We start from the raw sequence: 22,622 nt of genomic DNA on the forward strand, positions 1-22,622 counted from the left end.
TTTTAGCTTCCTTCAGTAACTTCACTTGATGTTGCTGGCTGTTCTATTCATAGATCAGGCAGTATATGTGGCCCTACCTATAGGGCATATTATTTGCTTTTAAGAAGTTGATAACAAGACAGATCGTTGTTCGCTTCTGCAGCATCAAGTGTGAGAGGCCTTGATAAAGTGTAACTGTGGTTCCCTCAAACCTAAAGTCTCTTTGGTCTATGGCTGCCGCCATGATTTTTTCTCTTAGCAAAAAAGGGTGGATTATTGTTATAATTTCCGGGAAGCAGTTTCTAGCTGCCCTGATGCTATTGTTCTGTGCTTCCTGTCCAACTCTATCTCCTGGTTGTCATCGCTGCTCAGAAAAGCCCAGAATAGGTGTTTGATTAATGGCTCAATATTTGTACGCTCTTCTCCATGAGAGTCTCAGATGCAGATGTTGCTACATCTTGATCTAAGTCTTTTTTTACTTCAGTGTGATGCCCTGAGTGTGACGGGTATGCCCACAACAGGCCGCCTTAAGAATGTAAACATTGAAACAAAAATTGGTAGCCTTGAAGATGCAGAGTTGTTAGTAGCCACTCCTGAAATGTCCTACATGCATCTTCTTGCTACTAGAAACAAATCGTCTTGCTGTTGGTTCCGCATTAGCAACTATGCTAAGACAAACAAAATGTGGTTGTCATGAATCATTTACTGTCACAATTCAGAACTACTGACAAGTAAACCTCAGCACACAATCACTTTGTGGTACCAGACATAACTTTGTAACAGCTGCTTTGTCCCCGTCTTTTTCCATTTCTCAATTTTTCGTTTTTCATTTTACTAGTTTTGCAAATGTTAGCATCACAGAAGACTCCGTGCACGGAATTATGCTGACGGTTTGCCTACATTTTGTTTGGGAAGTTATTCTGTAGAAGTGTTTGATTCTAGTGGCAACTAGAAATACTGGACTGTGGTGAGCCCAGACGTATGTCCACTGTGACACTGAAACTAAGCTGCACCCTACTGATTGAGCCCCAATCAGGACAAAACTGGCCTTAAGTTACTTGTGTTCTGGTTTGGAGAGGACCTGGCTTGGCAGTTTGCGCTGGATTGTCCCTGTTGCAGCAGAGCCAATGCTGATTTGACAAGGTAGCTCAGTTAGCAAAATAATGATAGACCTGGATGCGGTCCCAAGTAATTACCAATAGTTGAGATTATTTCAAGCATTCCACACATTGCTGTTTCATTAACTTCAGTATAACACACTAAGTGGGACGGGTATGCCCAAATGTGCCCGACTGATGTTAATTAATTATGTTAATTTATTAATATTTTAGATTATTGAAGGTGATGTTTATAGTGGAAAATAGTGGGAGGTAAATTACATTTAAATAATAATTATTTTTTTTAATTAATTGTAATTAAATTATAGGACTGGGTCTACTAAATTATTCCTCTACTCTATCCAACACTTTCCTACTGTTGCACTCTCTAGAGCGGTAATAGTAATTTTTACCCCTAGGCTATCCAACTCTTTCCCTACTGTTGCACTCACTGGAGTGGGAATAGTAATTTTTACCCCTACGCTATCCAACGCTTTCCCTACTGTTGCACTCACTGGAGTGGGAATAGTAATTTTTGCTATCCAACGCTTTCCCTACTGTTCCACACGCTGGAGTGGGAATAGTAATTTTTACCTACCCACTATCCAACACATTCCCTACTGTTGCACTCACTGGAGTGGGAATAGTAATTTTTACCCACCCGCTATCAAACACTTTCCCTACTGTTGCACTCACTGGAGTGGGAATAGTCATTTTTACCTTTACGCTATCCAACGCTTTCCCTACTGTTGCACTCACTGGAGTGGGAATAGTAATTTTTACCCTCCCACTATCCAACACTTCCCCTACTGTTGCACTCACTGGAGTGGGAATAGTAATTTTTACCCCTACTCTATCCAACTCTTTCCCTACTGTTGCACTCTCTGGAGTGGGAATAGTAATTTTTACCCTCCCGCTATCCAGCGCTTTCCCTACTGTTCCACTCACTAGAGTTGGAATAGTAATTTTTACACACCCGCTATCCAACACTTTCCCTACTGTTCCACTCACTGGAGTGGGAATAGTAATTTGTACCCACCCGCTATCCAACAAATTCTCTACTTTTGCAATTGTTGGAGTGTGAATACTAATTTTATTCCCTTAGCTATGTAATGTTTTAAATGTATTTATATTTAATGTAGTGTAAATTATTAATTAACATAAAAAGTATTACTTTAATTATTTAAATTATTATATATTATTCATTTTTATATTTAGATACTAGGTTTATTTATATATATATATATATATATATATGTAAATATATTTGTAATAATGTTTTAAATATTTTATAATTAAGATTAATAATTATTTTATAATATTATTAAGTAAATATATATGTTAAAAAAATATTATGTTTTTTTACATGACATTTATTATTTTTACATTTTAACCTCTTCAATGCCCATGACGAGCTGGTCTCGTCATGGGCCGCGGTTGCGCTGTGCCCATGACGAGACCAGCTCGTCATAAACCCCGCCCGCTAATGCAACGGCCGGCACAGGGCGGGGAAAGGGGCGGGCACTGAAGGGGTTAATCTTTTTTACATTATTTTAACTAAGTTTTATTTAATTGTGTTTATTATTTAATTACTTTTAAATTATTTTTACTACATTTAAAAAATTCGAAATTTTAGTTAACTATGTTTTAACTATCTATATTTTGTACTCGATATTTTAGTACTTACCTGTTTGTAGATAGTGATTCTATATTCTGTCCCTCGATATTTTTGAGTCGATATTTTGGGCAGTCTATATTCTGTCCCTCGATATTTAGTCACTGAACCGTTTTGTTTACTTCAATACTTCTTGAGCTAGTCACTAGAACATTGAGTTCTCCTGGAGGATGATATTTTGTAGAGAAGAACATTTTGCTTCTTAAATTGTGGTTCTGCTTTCAGTTGATTCCTCAAGGTAAATCTCTCACCTATGTCACAGACTTCTTTCTTCAATTCCTGGAGATCCTTCTTTCATCAGGCCATCCATGAGCAGTCACATCTGTTCTTTCAAGATTTGGAAGAGGTACACCATAAAGTCTTTTTTGACCTCACCTGAGTCACCCTGGGGTGTTTTGGATCCCTTGGTTGTTTGAGTGTGTTTCTGGGATGCATTGGAAGATGCTTATGTTGTTGTTCTTTTTTTGACACAACCATTAAGGTGAACAGCTCTTTCAATGGGGACTTTAACCTCCCCTTAACTGCTGGCTTAGTGTGACTTTCAGACCCTGAGTTGTATCCATGCTGTTAACAGAACTCCTTCAAATAAACGTCTTTGCCAGGGACCATCTGAGATGGTCATTCTCTCTTCTGGACTATGGAGGGTTACTTTTAGCTCTCACCAGCTGTCATTAATGTGGTAATTTTATTCCATATCTCTCATGGCCCACAGGTGGCCTCTGCACCATCTGTTGTGGCTTTAATTCCATCTAATCTCTGTGATCTCTCTGGGGTTCACTAGCAAGCCCCCAATATGGGCAGCCTTCCATGCCGTAGCTCAGGGGATCCTTGGCAGTGAAGCCGTTGCTTCCTCTAAATGTGCCAAGTGTGACTCAGCCCATGTCGGTTTTTAAATATGTCCTAACCACACTGAGGGTTGTGTCCACGGGCCATTCAAGACTAAAATAATCGCAGTTTGCACTCTGCTACCAGCCAAGCATGGGGGTATGATCAGGGCTCACAGTAATATGCAGGCCACCGGTCCTCTCTTACAGTGCAGGAAAAAGGGCCTTTTGCACCACTCCCTTGTGTGGATTGGGGTCAACATGCTCTATGCCTCCACTTTTCCCTCGCCCCTTCACATCACTACCATTCCTGCTGCTTCAATTCTCACCTAGATAAGGCCTCAGCAGCCCCCCATACCGTCTTACATGTTGTGAGCCTCCAATAGGTCCTCACAGATGGACAGCTAGCCCCTTCCCATGACCGGACAGCTCGGCTTGCCTTCAGATGTGGGTGGTGGTGCAAGTCTTCTGTCCCTGGCTTTCTGTTTTGTCTCCACCTCTGTCACAGCCTCCTGTGCTCCACCATTTCCTTTAGCTGCAACCACGCTCACTTCTAGGCTCTCATGCAAGGTCTGATGCTCCGATTTCTAGCCCCTCCAAGTACGCCCTATGGGAGAAAGTGGTTCTGATGGCACAGGATGGGGTCTGAAGGTCGGCCACCAAAGCAGAGAAAGCCAAGACGCATCTCACTCCTCCACCATCTTGACCATGCCTCATTTTATATTTTTAAATTTCTGTTAATGAAAATTTAGTTGCACGTTTTCACACAGAGGTGCAAAAGGAGGGATCCGATCAAGGGAATCCAGTTACAAGAAGGAAAAATTGAAAAGTCATTATCCTCTGATGTCACCCAGGGCAAGAGATATTCCTTTTGATCTTTTAATAATCCTAAGAACAATTGTTACTTACCTGTAAACAGGTGGTTCTCCAGTATTGGTGTCTTTCATAGATTCACATGCTTGAATATTCCCCGTCGTCGGAGTGGGAGTCCCACGGTAAATAATATAGCAATATATACAGTCATGATATATATATATATACATATACATAAGTAATCATATAAAAACAGAGATATAAGTAAGTGATAAACATCAAGAATGTCCCTATATGAAATCTCCATAGAGATACATGGAAAGAGAAAAAAGACATTAGCAGTCTATCTCTGTCATTATGTTAGTCCAAACTACGGCCAATCAGGCGCCAGCTCCTCTCTAGAACCTTCTCCTCCGAGCTCCTCACCTCAGATTTTCGTAGCACCAAAGTGACTTTAGAGTGTATGAGGAGAAGAGATCCTCTGAAGGGAGGAGGGAGGGTCGCATGTGAATCTATGAAAGACACCAATACTGGAGAACCACCTGTTTACAGGTAAGTAACAATTGTTCTTCTCCAGTATTGGGGTGTCTTTCATAGATTCACATGCTTGAATATAGAATAGCCAGCAGTAACAATTATCATTGTTTCCATAGTCATAACAGCACTAAAAAGTGTAATGCCAATCAATATCCTTATATATATGATATTACTGAATATCTATATAAGTGTAAATGAACCATTATTTCAACGGTATATGGAAACAATATGCAGCATCCTCTTCGTTTAAAGTTGCCAAGCAGTAGTGTCTAGTAAACGTATGTCTGCTCGACCACGTAGCTGCTCTGCAGATCTGATGCAAAGGCACTCCAGCAAATAAGGCAGTTGAGGATGACATTGCTCTAGTGGAGTGAGCTCTTACTGGTGACTGCAAAGGCTTGTTTGCCTTTTGATGGCAGAAGACGATGGCTGCAGAAACCCAACGTGCAATAGTCGGTTTTGTAACTGGACGTCCCTTGTGATAGCGTCCATAAGCTATGAAGAGTTGATCAGACTTTCGAAAAGAAGCTGTTCTGTTGATGTAGAACTTTAAACAACGTTTCACATCCAAGGAATGTAATCTTTGCTCCGCAGGAGTTTGAGGATTAGCAAAGAAAGTCTTTAAGATCACTGGCTCGTTAATATGAAAGTCTGAAGGCACCTTAGGCAAGAATGTTGGATTAGTGCGCAATACTACAGAATCTGGTTTGAACTGTAGGAAAGGAGGATTTATTGTAAATGCATGAATGTCACTGACGCGCCGTGAAGACGTTAGCGCTAGAAGAAGAGCCACCTTCCATGTCAGATACTTCAAATCGACTTTGTGTATAGGTTCGAACGGTGGTCTCATTAGTTGTGCCAACACGATGTTAAGATGCCACAATGGAGGAGGGCGTCTAACAGGTGGAAATTTGCGAAACAACCCTTTGAAGAATTGATGGATTATCCTTGAAGAACAAAGGGAAGTTGAACCATCCTGACGGAAACTGGAAATTGCCGCCAGAAAAACTCTCAAGGTTGCATGAGAAAGTCCGGAATTAGCTAATTGCAAGAAGAACGGTAGCAATTGTTCTGGTGTAGAGTGAAATGGATGAACCCCATTAGATGCACACCAATGGCAGAATCTCCTCCATTTCAACATGTGCGTTTTTATCGTAGAAGGAGCCCTTGCCTGAGCCAAGATATCTCTACCGTCCTGTGGAATGTCTAGATGGGCAAATTCACAGTGCTCAGGTTCCAAGCTGATAAGCTCAGTGATGAGGGATTTGGATGACAAATTTTCCCCTTGCTCATAGTGAGTAGATCTGCTCGAGGATGTAGGAGGATTGGTTCGCATTGGGACAGTAAGAGTAGTTCCGAGAACCATGCCTGTCGAGGCCATCGTGGGGCTATGAGAAGTAGATGGCAGGGCTGCCTCCGCATCTTCCACAGGACCCGAGGTACGAGAGGGATTGGGGGAAAAGCGTAGGCAAACAGATTGTACCAGTTCATCAAAAGGGCATTGCCCCGTGACCCTTGATGGGGATGCCAGCTTGCATGATCTCAGCATTTCCGGTTCTCCGGTGTGGCAAAGAGATCCAGCTGTGGACGACCCCATTGTCGAAATATCATCTCTAGAGTTGGCTGATGTAACTCCCATTCGTGGGTCGACGAGGAGGACCTGCTCAGGGAATCCGCTAGGATATTGGATACCCCTGGTAGATGAACTGCTGCAATTGTGATGCGATGGTCGAGAGACCAATCCCAGATCGACTGAGCTAGTCGTGACAGTTTCGGAGATTTTGTTCCGCCCTGCTTGTTGATGTAGTGCATGCAGGTTGTATTGTCCGTCTGAATTAGGACTGTTTCTCCCTGGATTAAAGGAAGGAACGACTTGAGAGCTAGAAATATAGCCATGAGTTCCAGCCTGTTGATGTGCCAAGTCTTTTGACACATCGTCCACTTCCCCTTTACTGACAAGTCTTCCAGTTGAGCACCCCATCCTTCCAGAGAGGCGTCTGTTGTTATGGTCATGTCTGGGACTGCCAACAGAAATGAAATCCCTTCTGTTAGATTCAACGGTTGTGTCCACCATTTGAGTGCAGACTTCATCCGATCTGTGACGTTTATAACGTCGTTGAATGAACCCGTAATCTGACGCCATTGAACGTCTAGTTCTTCTTGGATGGGGCGTGTCCTTAATCTGCAATGAGGGATCAAGGCAATGCACGATGACGCCATCCCCAGAAATGACGTCAATAGTCTTACAGAAACGGATCTTTTTGATCTGATAAGGGTTACCAGTCGAAGAACCCTTTGTAGACGGTCTTGGGAGAGAAATGCTCTTGCTGACACTGTATCCAATGTTGCTCCCAGAAAATCCTTGCGAGGAGAAGGTTGCAGATGGGACTTTGAGGAGTTTATAGAAAGGCCTAAGGAGCGAAACACCTCTTGGCAAAGACGTGTGTCCTGTAGAAGTTGATCTTCCGACTGTGATTTTAGAAGACAGTCGTCCAGATATGGGAAGATCTGAACACCCTGGAGACGTAGGAACGCTACCACAGGAGCGAGCACCTTTGTAAACACTCGAGGGGCTGAACGTAGACCGAATGGTAATACCTTGAACTGGAAATCCTTTCGACCCACTCGAAAGCGTAGAAATTTCCGATGCCGATGTAGTATGGGGATATGAAAATATGCATCTTGGAGATCGATTGTTGCCATGAAATCTCCCTGTGAGAGTAATCACAAGATCTCGACAAGCGTTAACATACGAAAGGATTGTTTCTTTAGATACTTGTTGAGAGCCCTCAGATCTAGTATAGGCCTCCATTCCCCGTTCTTTTTGGTGATAAGGAAGAATCGGGAATAAAATCCTTTTCCCCTTTGAGATGTTGGTACTACCTCTATGGCTCCCTTGCGCAGTAGAAGTTGAACTTGATGGAAAAGTTCCTTGATATGAGCCGGTGGTGGTCCGGTAGGTGGCGTAGGTGGAGGGAATTCGATGAACTCCAAGGTGTGACCTCTTTCTACAATGTCCAGAACCCAACGGTCCTTTGTTATGGAGGACCATTGAGAACAGTACAGTGAGATTCGACCTCCAATTTTCTGGGACTGACACAAGTCATTGTCTTTTAGAAGTGGAACCTCTGTATGAGGATTTACCTCTGTAAGTCTTGGAAGACTGCTGTCGAGAGGATTGTTGTTGACTATAGGAATAGCGGTTGGAACCCTGGTTGTATGGTCGATACTGATTGCTTCCTTTCCGAAAATTAGAGGAGGTACCGCGTCCGCGTGCACCCCGAAAGGGCTGTTTTTTAAATTGTAATGTCCCCAGAGATCGAGCAGTCTCCGTATCCTTTTTTATCGATTGGAGAGCTTCATCGACATGATCTCCAAATAGAGCTTCTCCGTCATACGCCATATCTAATATCATTGCCTGCACCTCCTGGCGAAAGGATGTTGAGCGCAACCAACCTTGTCTGCGCAATACCGCCGCTCCAGCAAGCTGACGGAACCCCGTACATGCGATATCCACTGCACAGTCAATTATCTCTGCAGAAGTACTCTCTCCCTCTTGGAGTAGCTTCACAGCTTCACTCCTAGACGTCTCAGGCAATTTTTCAACTAGGGCTGATATATATGCCCATACTTGACGGTCGTAACGACCTAAGATGGCTAAGGCATTAGCCGCCCTTACAATGGTGGAAGCCATCGATGAAAATTTTCGCCCTATGGCATCCAATCGACGTCCCTCACGATCAGGTGGTGCAGTGATCGTAGACGCAGGGTTTCTAGCCCGACGTTGCGCTGCCTGTGTGATTACAGAATCTGGTTTTGATTGACCAGTGAGGCACGCTGGAGCTCCTAAAGGTGACTTATACTTTTTCTCCAGTCTAGGCACTTGTGCCGGAAGGCTATTTGGTGTCTTCATTATCTTTTTGCCTTCCTCCCAAATGAATTCGATAATAGGGATTGTATGTGTCTGCTTGAAAGGCTGATTTTTGAAATCGTACAGGAAACAATCCTCCTCTTTTTGTTCCGTTGTTAATTTGAACCGTTGGGCTGCCCTATCCATCAACTGGTGAAAACTTGCAATGTCAACAGGTGGTGAGTCACCAGGTACCACCGGAGAGGGAGATGGTGTCTGGGCATGGTAATCATCCCACTCCGCCATATCGTCATCATCCTCATCACCATCGCCCCCATCATCCAGGATCTCACCATCTTCCCTGTCCTGAGGAACTTCCTCTTCAGTTTCTTGATGAGGTAACGTCAGAGCTGATGATTGTCTGAGCGGTACTGAAGGTATTACAACTGGCATTGGTTTCGATATAGATGTTGGTACCACTGGAGTAGCCGGAACTACAGACTCTTGTGGTGTTAGAGGAAAACGCCGATTATAATCGTCCAACATGAGTTGAAGATTTGTAATAAGCGACAGTGGTAACGTCGCAGTTTGTCCTTCCGTAGGAATTTCCTCCTGGTAAAACCTTTCCTCGTCCTCACTAGTTTCATCCTGGCATTTTATTATTAAATCCGACGGACTGTGTGCCATTCCAAACGATTCAGGTAAACCTTCTTCTGAATCTTGATCCGAATCAGTAGCAAACAAAGGTGAAGGAAGGTGGGAATCACCCAAAGGTATGACCTCATGTCGACTACTTGGTGGCAATGGCAACAAGGTTGCAGCAGCAAAAGACGAAGTAGTCGCGGAAGAAATTTGTGTATTTAATGACCTCTGCGTTCTTTTAATCTTTATTTTCACCGATGAGACTGCCGTCGACGGGATCCGAGGTATAGAGGCCACTGACGACATCTTGGTAGACGGAACCGTCGATGGAACCAACAGCGACGGAACCACCGTCGACGGAAACACCGTAGACGGAACCATCGTCGACGGAACCACCGTCGACGGAATCATCGTCGACGGAACCACCGTCGACGGAACCATCGTCGACGGAGTCGTCGTCGACGGGAACGACGACGAGTTCTTCTTTTTCTTCGTCGACGGAGCACTCGTCAACGAAGCAATCGACGACGAAATCGCCGACGAGGCAGATTTTGCAATCTTAGACGACGACGATGGTAACGTCGACGAGGTCTTTTCCTTCTTCGTTGACGACGATGCAATAGGCAATACAGATGACACAGTCTTTATAGTAATGATGATCATCGTCGACGACGATAACGTCGACGGGGCCGCCGTCGACGATCTTGATGCTGACGTCGTAGTCAGAGTCACCGTCGACGAGCAGGAAACTGCGGATTTCGTCGTCGGAAGGCTCGTCGAAGAAGAAGCCAGTTTTTTGCCAGAAAACTGGGAAGTCGAAACCTCAGCAGCCTGAGAACTATGTCTCGTGGGCGACAACGCAGTAGCCATGGAAGAATACGTGGCAGATGTCATAGACAGAGACATTTTCTTCTTTTTCAGAAAAGGCGAATGTAGGTCTTGTACACTACTGCGTTTAGAGGCTGTGTGGGAACGGCCAGAGGTAAAGCTTTCTACCTCAGAAACTACATCATCCTTATCCTTAAGTCTCTGGAGCCACAACAAGAGACGGCCTTCCCTGTCTTTCAGAGTTTTTGTAGAAAAAGTTCTACAGAATTTACATTTACCCACTTCGTGGTCAGGGTAAAGACAATAAATACACTTACTGTGTGGATCTTCTGAGAACAAACGTAGCTTTCCACAAGAGGAACAAGGTCTAAACAAAGACTTCTTACTTGAAGACATGTTGAAGAGAAAAAACTGAGCAGAGCTCAGGGAGACTCCCTGTCACACGACGTACGGTAGAAAATCTGAGGTGAGGAGCTCTGAGGAGAAGGTTCTAGAGAGGAGCTGGCGCCTGATTGGCCGTAGTTTGGACTAACATAATGACAGAGATAGACTGCGAATGTCTTTTTTCTCTTTCCATGTATCTCTATGGAGATTTCATATAGGGACATTCTTGATGTTTATCACTTACTTATATCTCTGTTTTTATATGATTACTTATGTATATGTATATATATATATATATTATGACTGTATATATTGCTATATTATTTACCGTGGGACTCCCACTCCGACGACGGGGAATATTCAAGCATGTGAAACTATGAAAGACACCCCAATACTGGAGAACTGAATTCTACTCTAATAGCTGCATCACAGTTGTGACTATATATAAAGGGAAATTCGCAGAGAAGACAAGCTTTTATAATAGTTTACAGCAGGGGTGCGTGTTAACCTATTTGCCAGACAATTTTATTTGTTACGTTTTTAATATTATTTAACACTTAACGAACAACAAATTCAAGCTGTGCAGGCTGTTAACATACACATTGTCCTACTGTAAATTGTTCATAAAACCAGCACATGTCCACCGAGAATCTTATGTTCATGGTATAGAAATTATGCTTTGAGCGCATTGCTGTTATAACAACCCAACCCTGTATATCTCCAAACGGATTGTAGAGATACGTATCTCACTGACAAATACGCTCTGCATGGTTTACCTTGTATTTTATCCGTGATCTCTACTTTCATTATTGACATTCCACCCTATACAGCACAATTCCTTAGATTTCTTTTTATCTTGGGAAGAGATTGGATATTTTGCATCCCCACAGAAGTGAAAAACAGAGGAGCCCCATTCTCATACATATTACCCCTCGAAAATTAGAAAGATTCTCTGAAAGCTATACCCCTACCTACTGATAATTCTTGATGGTCTCTTTTTTATTAACAATTATCTATTGTCCTAGATCCAAGTTTTAGCTTTTTGCAAATACATTTTTATTTTGAGAGTTTTCACATATGAGTACAGGGCACTCATTTTTCTCTGGAGTCAAGAAGGCGTAGGGTTCAGAAGTAGGACATCATGGGCATTTATTAATCAATGATAAAGAAGAGCAACAAAGACTAAGGGCAAATGAGTGTGCTTTAAGGAAATGAGCTGTCAATCAAGGTAACGCCCAGTATAGTTTGTTGTATTTCTGCTATTAAAGAGATTTGTGATAATACACTGAATACACAACATGGGACTTATCGATTTTATACGCTGTGAGGATGTGCAGGAATGGCGGATTGCAGGGGAGATCAATATATAGATATATGTGAAATTGTCTGATGATCTGTAAGACTGGAGAGAACAATAATGTTTTTGGAAAAAAAGGCTGGTGACGGACCCTTGCCTGAGAAGTTGATTACTGTAACTTTGAAATGCCCAATACAACCCTATTGCCAGTGCTTAATTGGTAAAATAAGAAATGCCAGGGCCCTCGTCAGGAGGCCACTGCAGCTTGCACCATCCATTGCCCCTGACAGCCCTGCCAATGACACCACCAACACAACTACTAACCAGTCAACTCCTACAAGTGTGATAATTCAGTGTATTCCAGGCTAAGTATTGTGGAGCTGCTCTTATCAAGACATTACCCATTTTATATTTATATGCAGGGAACTTCTTGTTGGACCAACGAACATCTATTAAAATCAATGTTAGTAAAAAAAAGTTAATACCAGTAGTTTACTGTATAGCCCAGATTTGGCGAATGTCTGCTTTAGACGTTTCACATTTTTCAAAGTCAGTATTTCGTGTTGACCTGTGGGACTTTAATAAACAAATACAATTCAAAACAATGAATTGAGCTGTCTTTATTGCTATTGTCAGGTTCTCAGTGCACTTGGGTTTTGAGTTAAGATGCAGAATTTGATTTCTCCCAGAAAATGTGCCCACCTCGTGTGATTTGAATGCTGCTTTGTTGTAACATACTTGATGAAGAACAACAAGAATGTGATTACACTAAAATCCAAGGTTCTGAAGATAGTGTATGTTAATGAGGCCCTCCATTGGCAACAAAGGTGGTTACTGTTTTCCACTTACTTGAGGACAGGCATCTTCTCCTTGTTGTCCGACCACAATGTATAGTAGGTCATCCTTCTGAAGATCAAAAATCCCCAGGATGGCCGTACCGTGTGCCCGTACAGTATTTGTGCCGCCTTTGCCACCAGCTGCCCCATATCCCGAGATCCTGCCATTCAAGGAGGAACAAAAAACACTTGTAATGTTACTCTGAAAATGAATCCCACTAGCTTCCAGACTGAGGTCCTGATTTAGAGTTCGCCAGACGGGTTACTCCATCACTAACATGGCGGATATCCTGTCTGCCTTATTTCTAGTGCAGTATATCCTATGGCACTTGTAATAAGATGGACTGGATCTCCATCATGTTTGTGTAGGAGTATCCCTCCGCCAGCGTCTAAATCAGGCGGAGTTTTTAACATAGAATGTGCTGTTTATTTGATTTTACCTCTTAATACACAGATCCGAAACAATATCAACAATGCTATTCACTACTAGTTCAATGAGGAAGTACACTAATGATATTCTCTTCCAATCACAAATCATTTCTGCATCTGTGACTGGTTCAGAAGAAGGGCAGCAAAACAGCCGCTGACAGGATGGGTTCAAATATGGGACAAAAATTGATCTGGAAAATAAAAAGTCACTCTAACAAAGAGGTTTCTTTCAAGACCACATATGTTAAGATGTACAATGAAACAGCTAATGTTTGGTTGTTTGTTGTTCCTGTTCCCGTAATACGTTTACATAACCACAATTGAATTCATTTTTTTCTCATCATAGCACAGAGCCCAAAAGAGGTAACATTTTTAAAAAACAAATAGTAACTGGCAAAATGAGGACACCAGAGGAAATTACATCATATGACCTTTGACCTGACAGTCACATCACAGAAAATGGCATTTATTGACGAGTTAGACATATTATATGCAAAACCAAAAGGTGTTGGACGGAATGCTGAACATACTCAAACATTCACCTCCAGTCATAGATTTGGGCCTATATCCATAGTTGTTTTGCTCCCCATGTCATTTCAGTGCCAGGCCAGGTTCTCCCTGGACCGGAAAACAAACATCCTGGAACTGGTTTCAGGGTATCACCTCTCATCAGCCAGGCTAGATTTTAACCCGGTGGCGTAGTGAGCTCTTCAGGGTATCACCCCTCAGCAGCCAGGCTAGATTTTAACCCGGTGGCGTAGTGAGATCGGGGCCCACGTGTGGGCATAATCGTCCCACTTAGGATGAAATTTACATACGACTGGGTCCAAACTGGGGTGGCATGGTGAGCAAATAAACAATGGATTTAACCCAGATCTGTGACTGGGAGTGAATGTTTCACAATGTTCAACATTCCGTCCATCGTCTTTTTGTGTTGCTATAGACCTGTTATATAGCACGAAATCTGAGGTATTTTGAGAAATGACATTAAGTGGGGGAAATTGAGCGCAGGTATTAGTCTCAAAATCAGTATTACAGGCCTGCAGGGTAATGTATCGAGAAATGCACATTTGTTCTTTGATGAAATCTTTTTTACTGAACAGAATATCTTAATATTCTACTAGAATTCCTTCATTACAGTGTTTTGATCCACACTGCTTTACACAGAACACTTTTGTACACAATAATTGGTACCATGTAACTCATTTGATTGAGAAGAGGATGAAAAATTGATTTGACCATTCTGGCATCTGAACCTCTGACCTGGGATTACACACATATCACCGCAGTGAGCGCTTAATCCTCTAAACTTTATTAAAACATCTATGCAGGTCTTCAATGCTCCACAGATATTAGTACTAGATCCATAAGGAAGAAACTTTTGATAAGCATAAACATATACCTATAGCATATTTTGACTAGACAAGCTCCTTTGGTCAACACATAGGTCCGAGTATGAGTCGGTGCAGCAGAATACCCACATGGAATTCTGCTCTGCCCGATAACCTGGCAGGGTGTTCGCCAACTGGTTTTACCAGGTGTAGGAATACCAGACTAGATTTCACCAGTCATTTATATTTTGCCTTCGGCTGTAACCGCAACCAAACCTTGGAACCAGACAACACCCAACCTCCTTTTCTGCAAAGGTGGACACTGCGGTGCTTTCACCTGACAGGACTCGTCTTCCTCGTGGTCCTCTAGCCTCTTAAAGCACCTCCCTTCCCCCTGGCCCACACAGGCCACACCAGCCCTACTCCCATTTACCACCTACTTAGAGCAGGTGGTAAATGGGAGTGTTAATGGGAATAGGGAATTCCATGCAGTTTTACACCCAGTAAACTGGGTCCACACAGCTAAACCCCCTTCCTTGAGGTTTAACTCATAATTGCCTGGTATGGGTGGGGTGTTACCCAACAGTACCGGTAATTGCAGGTGTGGAGTTTGTACCCCATCAGTAATGTGCAACTTGTACTTGAGGCCACACCTCACCTCTTCCATGATCCCCTCATACTCCCACTTCACATACTGCTGTAGAGCAAATCATAATGAGGCTGCATTGCTGATGCGTACACAAAAATTCAAAGTCTGTAAGGACACTGTCTTTCTTCTATGTGTGCTCACCTACTTAACCATCATTATATTATTTTTTTAAAGCCAAAAAACTACAGGGCCTAGTTAAAGACTGCTTTTTGTGGTATGTGTAGTAGCACTACTGTAGCACTACTCTCGTACAACAAAAAGCTATTCACTAACTTAGAAACAGAGAGCTCTCCCTCGCTGATATTTTCTGTGCAGGGGATCTCCACACTCGTAAACCTACCTTTTAGTATTAAATGTGAGAGGGACAACAGGGTGTGCCTGGAAAATGGAGAATGCTTACCACAGAATGGGAGGGGTTTAGGGGAAAGTAAGGACAGGTTTAAGGTTTATGGAGGGACAGGCCACAAACAAACACCCACCCACAAAATAGTAAGCACATTGCTGGTCACAATATGCCACAGCCCTAAAGATGACAAAACAGTAATAAATGTACTACAGCCCAACTTGAAGTAAGTCAAACATCACATATGGCCAGTCACAGATAATGCCCATAGGGAATAATGGTAGATAAATAATGTTGACTTATATATAAATATGTGTGTGTGTGTGTATATATATATATATATATATATATATATATATATATATATATATATATTCACTTAAAAAACCATAGGTTTCACACATGTTATAGTTAGGTGGACATTTCACTCGTAAAAAACCAATGAAATTCCCCCGTTATAGTTAGTTCAGATAACTATAACTCGCGCACCCGCAATCCACTGCTCATGACGTCACATATTACATCACTCATGACTTGGTCAGTGGCAGCACTCATGACATCACTGATGACATCATCCTTGTGATAGAGTGACGGTCGCGCGAGTTATAGTTATCTGAACTAACTATAACGGGGGAATTTCATTGGTTTTTTACGAGTGAAATGTCCACCTAACTATAACATGTGTGAAACCTATGGTTTTTTAAGTGAATTTGCAAGGTTTTTTAAATGCTAATTCCTAACTATAACGTGTGTGAAACCTATGGTTTTTTCAGTGAATTTGTACGTTTTTTTAAATGCTAAGTTATGTATGTATTATTATATTTTTTATATATTTATTTTACAATAAACTACGTATTAAAAAAAATTTATTTATTTTTTAGGGTTTTTCACCGTGCGCGCACCGTGCGCGCACCCTGCGATTTTTTTAAAAAAAAATTAAAAAAAATTCTGCCTTCGGGGTCCTTCAGGGACCCCCTGACAAAGGCTAGGGGGTCAGGAACTCTCTACCCTGCCCCCTTTTCTCGTTCGCCACCTTCCTTTTTCACTCTTGCACTCAAAACAAACAAAATGGCGGCCGACACTTCCTGATTTCGACCGATTCGAACGTTGGCTGACATTTAACCACCAATCAGAATTACACTTGCGCACGTTAGGGTGCGCGCACAGTGCGCGCACGGTGCGCGGCTATAGATATTTATGTGCTTTTAACTCAATTTTCTCAGGAACTACTGAACAGATTCACTCCATATATGCAAAAGGCACTTCCCTGACCTGAGGACTACCTCTTTGCCAAATTTCAAGTAATTCTGTTCAGCCGTTCGGGCTGTACCTTCGACTAAAGGTCCTATGGGAAAATGCATGGGGAAAACGCAATTTGGGACCCCCCTTTTTTCTCGGCCCCCGCTTGACGAATCCCCCCGAGACTTTCAGGGTTGGAGCTGAGCGGAGCGCCCCATCAGTTTTGAAAATTTCGCGAAGATTCGTCAACCGGCGCCAAAGTTATTCAAAATAGAATTTTGAGATTTCCTATGGAAACATGGTCCTAACTATAACTATCTACTGGCGACCGCCAGTAGATTTTATATATATATATATATATATATATATATATATATATATATATATATATATATATATATATATATATATATATATTTAGATAGATAGATATAGATAGATATATAGGTGATCAAGGCCGCTTGGACGGCCGAAACGCGTCCTGACATATGAGGAGTAAAAAATAAAAAATAATGCTGCACAAGCTGGTCTTTACTCGTGATTTCCGTACGAATACGGGAGTGTATCACAAGCTGTATATATATATATATATATATATTAGCTACCAAATCCGACTTTCTCCAAAATCAGACACCGACACTCAGGATGCTTTCAGCCGTCCGGCTTGGGTTTTATTTTCTCACGTAACGCGTTTCGGGACGTATCCCTTGCTCACACAATCTAATGTGGACCAAACGTTTCCATTTAAGCAAAAAATACAGGGTCACATGATTCGCTCCTCAATAGATATAAACAAAAGACTATTATTGCCATAGCGGTTGATTTCTTCAATACAACGTTATCATGACATAGTGCCAGAAATCTTTCATATATTCAAATTTATCTCATTTAAATAAAATCAAAAAGTGGATTGGATTTAAAAATTATTTACAAATATTTCATATATTTTTACATATTTATATTCAAATCAAAACATCCATAAAAAGTACAGAAAGATTTCAAAAGAATAACATTGTAGTCAATAACAATCTATCAATAATGTATCTCTCGTCTACTTCATTACACAAAATCATTTGTAACATTATTACACACATCATGATTAAGTCATATAACTCTAAGTCCCTTGTCATAGTTGATTTGTCCATCATTCCTATTTTAGAATCCACGGGATTTTCAATGAGTAGTTCATTTATAATCCATTTTGGTAACCTTTACATCCAGGAACCAAGGCGGAAGAGACAGGGGAAAAGAAAAAGAGACTTAATAATATCAAAATGGGACATACACTGATGACATAATTAAACAGTAGGATTCAACTCGATACCCATAAAGTGCTAGTGCTTTGTGCAATTCAATGCTTGAGAATAAAGTGCTGGTGCCTATCTTTGTGCAAAAAATCGCAATGTTATCACAATAAAGTGCTAGTGCAACAGTATAAAGATATCGGGGAGTCCCATAATCACTGTAATACAACAGATGTCCTAAAAACGATTATATTTGGTAGTTTGTAGAAGAAGAAGACAAGAGACGGAGCAATCAATTCATCACAGGATAATTAAAATCAAAATTTAAAACCACAACAATTTAAAATCAACGTGATTGAGAATGATACCTCTATTTTAAATGTATATGTAGATCTTCTTCAATGTTCATACCATGAGGACTTTTTGTGTTAAACATGAGTATGTATTTAGACTCTAATTTTCTTAATTTCTTTTCCCTATCACCTCCTCTTTGTTCTTTAGGGACTTGGTCAATGGCAAAGTATATCAGATCATTAGTATTGCCTTTGTGAAATTCATTTATGTGTCGGGCAACCACATAATTTTTGTCATTATTAGTAATCGCCCTAAGATGCTGCAGGATACGCACGTGAACCATATGAATAGTGCTTCCTATATACATCTTTGGGCAAGAGCATTTCAAGACATAAACAACAAATTCACTTTTACAATTCAGTGGCTTTCTTATTTTCCATGGACTATTCAAAAGGGGAGACATTATCTGCTGTGTATTTTTACCGTGTCTACAGGCCTTACATTTAAAACATTTGTGGAAGCCTGGGCTCACTTTCAGCCAACCTCCACCTTTCTTCGCTTCAAAATCTGTTTTAAAAAGGTCATCTCTCATAGATTTAGCACGGTTAAAAGTCAACAAAGGAGTTCGTGTAACCTTCCCCTTTAGAATAGGATCCTGCTTAACAAGGTGCCAGTGTCTACTCAGGCTATCTCTCACTCTAGCCTGGTATGTACTGTAACCAGTAATCATGCGGATCTGATTTCCAGTATTTTTCCGCTTTTCTTCAACTTTTTTAATGTCTGGTTTCAATAATGCACTTCTATCCATGTTTGCTACTTTCAATTGAGCCTGTCTTAACGTTCCCATTTTGTATCCTCTTTGTAGGAATCTGTGGCTCAATGCTTCCTGAGCCTGCCCCAAAGCAGTAGTCTCACTGCAATTACGTTTCATTCTCAGATTCTCTGCATAAGGGATACTCATCTTAAGTTTAGTTGGGTGGAAACTAGCTGCATGCAGGATCGAATTTCCTGCAGTTGGTTTTCTGAAAGTGCACGTTTGGATTGAATTTTGTGCAATGTACACCTCTAGATCTAAATAAGTCACTTTCTCTGAGCTTATGTGTTCAGTAAATTTCAAGTTCAATTTGTTTATGTTTATGCTTTCAATGAACTTCTGTGCCGATTCTCTTGATCCGTTCCATATGATGAATAAGTCATCAATGAAACGGATCCATTTAATGACATTTTCTCTCCACTCATTAATGTAATCAACTTTGAGCACCTGCTCCTCCCACCAGCCCATGTGTAGATTGGCATAGCTGGGGGCGAAGCAGGTGCCCATCGCCGTGCCCTTGTTCTGTCTGTAAGTATCACCTCCAAAAAGGAAGTGATTGTTGGTGAGACATAGCCTACACATCTCCAACAGCATATTAGTGTGCTGGTAGAGATTAATAGGTCGCGAATTTAAAAAATGCCTCATCGCCCTTAGACCATCTTCATGGGCAATACTTGTATACAGACTCACGACGTCCAAAGTTATGAGGAGATAAGACTCCTCCCATCTTATATCCTCTAATTGATTTAAGAAATCCCTTGAATCTTGAATATAAGCGGGTAATGCCCTCACATACTGTTGTAAAAATGAGTCTAAATATCTGGAGGTTGGTTCAAAGAGACTGCCAATGGCAGAAATAATGGGACGCCCTGGTGGTTTATCCTTGTGTTTATGAATTTTTGGTATTAAATATAATATAGGTACCACTGGGTTGTTCACCTTCAAAAACAAATATTCTGGTTGATTAATCAACCCAATTCCTCGCCATCGTGCAAGGTCTTTTTGGTATTTGAGTTTGATTTCAATTAGATTGCTATGGGGGACTACAGAATAACATTCTCTGTCTCCCAATTGTAATGCTGCTTCATGATTGTATGCGTTAAGGGACCACAACACTAGGTTGCCGCCCTTATCAGCTTGCCTTACAACTATGTCCTGTCTACTTTGAATTTTAACCATCACAGATTCATATTTCTTATCAAAACCAGAAGCTTTCTTAAAAAATTCTTTGCTAGAGTTTAGGGATATTTCCTTTAAATCTTTTATTACCAAGTCAGAGTATATATCCAGAGTATCTCTAGGGGTATTGGGTGTGAAACTCGATTTAGGTCTAAAATTCGTGGTAGTGCTGTCAAAAACATCTAAACAAAAAAGTTGGGCGTGGCCAAGATGGCGGGGTGAGCGGACGCTTCCTCCTGTAGCTCCTCCGGCCCGGCCAAGCTAGAGCCCTTTTCTTATGCTTTTCTCCCCCCGCTGAGGCTCAGCGCGGGAGAGGGGCGTGGCGGAGCATCAGGGGTGCACATTGGTGCTGTTTTGGTTCGGATCGCCTCGGGGGAACCCCCCCAAAAGTTCGATCGAGACCAAGGAACGACGACGGCGAGCCCGAGGGGCGGAGCGCATTGGAGAGCTGTCCGGGCGCCTCGGCTGGGCCTGGTGCTGAAAGTTGCGATCTGGAGGGGATCTGGCCCGCCGTTCGACGGTGACTGAAGGAGCCTTGCGGGAAGGGACCCGACGGTGTGGAAGGCTTGGGACGGGTGCCCCGGCACTCAGACTGGTGACGGCGACACCCCGCACTGCGGAGGCCCTAACCCCTAGCCGAGGTACAGCGGACTCCCTGATGGGGTTGGACCATCTAGGCCCCTGTGCGTGACAGACGGGGGCCGGTGGTGGAACTTATTTTACTGTGGGGTGCCTCGGGGGGCCCGGTGGTGTCGTCGGGCCTGGTCGTTTTGGCTTGCTCCGCCCGGCCGCCATTTTGTCCCCGAAGGTGCAGTGGTGGCAGCCTTCGCCGGAGTCCTGGCTGCTGGATGCAAGCGACCCCCGCTGCTGCTGGGCTGATTACCGGAGGGATGTGCTGATCAGACCCCTCTGCTGCGGCCCCCTTGGTTGTCTCACACAAGCTCTTGCGGCTGACGGTGACCGGACTGGGCCGCCATTTTGTCACCTGTGACGCAGCGACCTCACTCGTGGGGGATACCCAGGTCGAGTGCTAGCCGGCGGCTGAGCATCCCTGGAGTGCCTGGATCGGTGCCCGACTGCGGAGCTAGCGATGTCTGGAAGAGGAGGCCCGAAGAAAGGGGACCGTACCCTGCCGGACATGCTTGGCAGGGCCCAGCACTTGCGGGACAGGACGCAGCCTTCACCGGGGCCCTCCCGGGCTCCGGTGGATGTGACTGGAGGGGAGCCACCCGTCACGAGGGCCTTTATGGAGGAACTGTTCAGCTCCCTCAGGGAGGACTTCCAGACACTGAAGCAGGAGGTGGCCAGCGAGGTCCGAGAAGTGCGCAGGGAGGTGGAGGGCCTTGGCGAGCGTGTGGAAGCGGCGGAGACGGAGGGCCAACAGCGAGCGGAGGAGATAGTCCACCTCCAGCAGGACGTTCTTCGCCTCCGGGAACAGTGTGTGGAGCTCCAGGCCCACTCCGAGGACCTTGAGAACAGATCTCGGAGGAACAACATCCGAGTGCGTGGCGTGCCGACTGCGGATGAGGGGTCCGATCTGGGGAGCTACCTGCGGGCCCTGTTCCGAGAGATCCTGGGGGAAGCTGCGGACTTTCCCATCAGCATTGACAGGGCGCACAGGGTTGGCCGGCAGCGCCAGTCATCGGCGCCTCCACCGGACATTCTGGCCTTCCTGCCCGACTTTCCACTAAAGGAACGCATCATGGCTGAAGCCCGCAGGAAACAGCCCCTGACTTTCCGGGATCGGCCGGTGGCGCTTTACCAGGACCTCTCCGCCATCACTCTGCAGAAACGCAGGTCCTTTAGGATTGCCACTGACTTTTTGCGCGAGCATGAGACGCCGTACTCTTGGGGTCACCCCTTCCGCCTGATTTTTCGGTGGAACGGAGTGCTACACCAGCTACGCTCCTTGCAAGACATTTGTGGGGTCCTGGGGCTCACGGCGGCGGAGGAGGAGGGAGCTACGCCGTCGTGGAGGTCCTCGGAGAGACGGAACCGGCGGAGGTCAACGAGGCGGCGCTCAGCGACCAGTGTGGGGCGCCCGGACTCCCCCACCATCAGAGCGGACATGGCCGACGCCCTGAGGGTGGCGGCCGGGGACTCGACCGGCTCCTCTAGCGTGGCCTTGACGGCCTAACACACACTCCGGGGGGAGATGTCTTTAGCTTCTTTACATGCTTGGTACGGGGCGGGGGGGTTGGGGGGGAACGGTTGGAGGTGAGTGGCTGGACGTCCACTTTGCTCTTTTCTACGGACTTGCCCGTTTTGGGGCTTGACTGAGACTATGGGGTGTTTGAGTTTGTGGGTGGCTAGTTGCCAGGGTTGGGTTTTGGGTGGG

The 22,622-nt window shown here is 43.6% G+C and overlaps 1 protein-coding gene across 1 annotated transcript in view; it reads right to left on the reverse strand.

Moving 5' to 3' along the window:
• Positions 1-22,622, reverse strand: part of ALK (ALK receptor tyrosine kinase) — a 2,691,376-nt gene that overhangs the window by 248,360 nt on the left and 2,420,394 nt on the right. The window contains exon 13 of the mRNA XM_085613005.1: positions 12,776-12,923. Within this exon, the coding sequence (XP_085469131.1) occupies positions 12,776-12,923 (148 nt within the window). The remainder of the gene's footprint in view (positions 1-12,775; positions 12,924-22,622) is intronic.

Source organism: Triturus cristatus, chromosome 6 (genome assembly GCF_964204655.1).
Source record: "Triturus cristatus chromosome 6, aTriCri1.1, whole genome shotgun sequence".
In the NCBI taxonomy this organism is placed as follows: domain Eukaryota; kingdom Metazoa; phylum Chordata; class Amphibia; order Caudata; family Salamandridae; genus Triturus; species Triturus cristatus.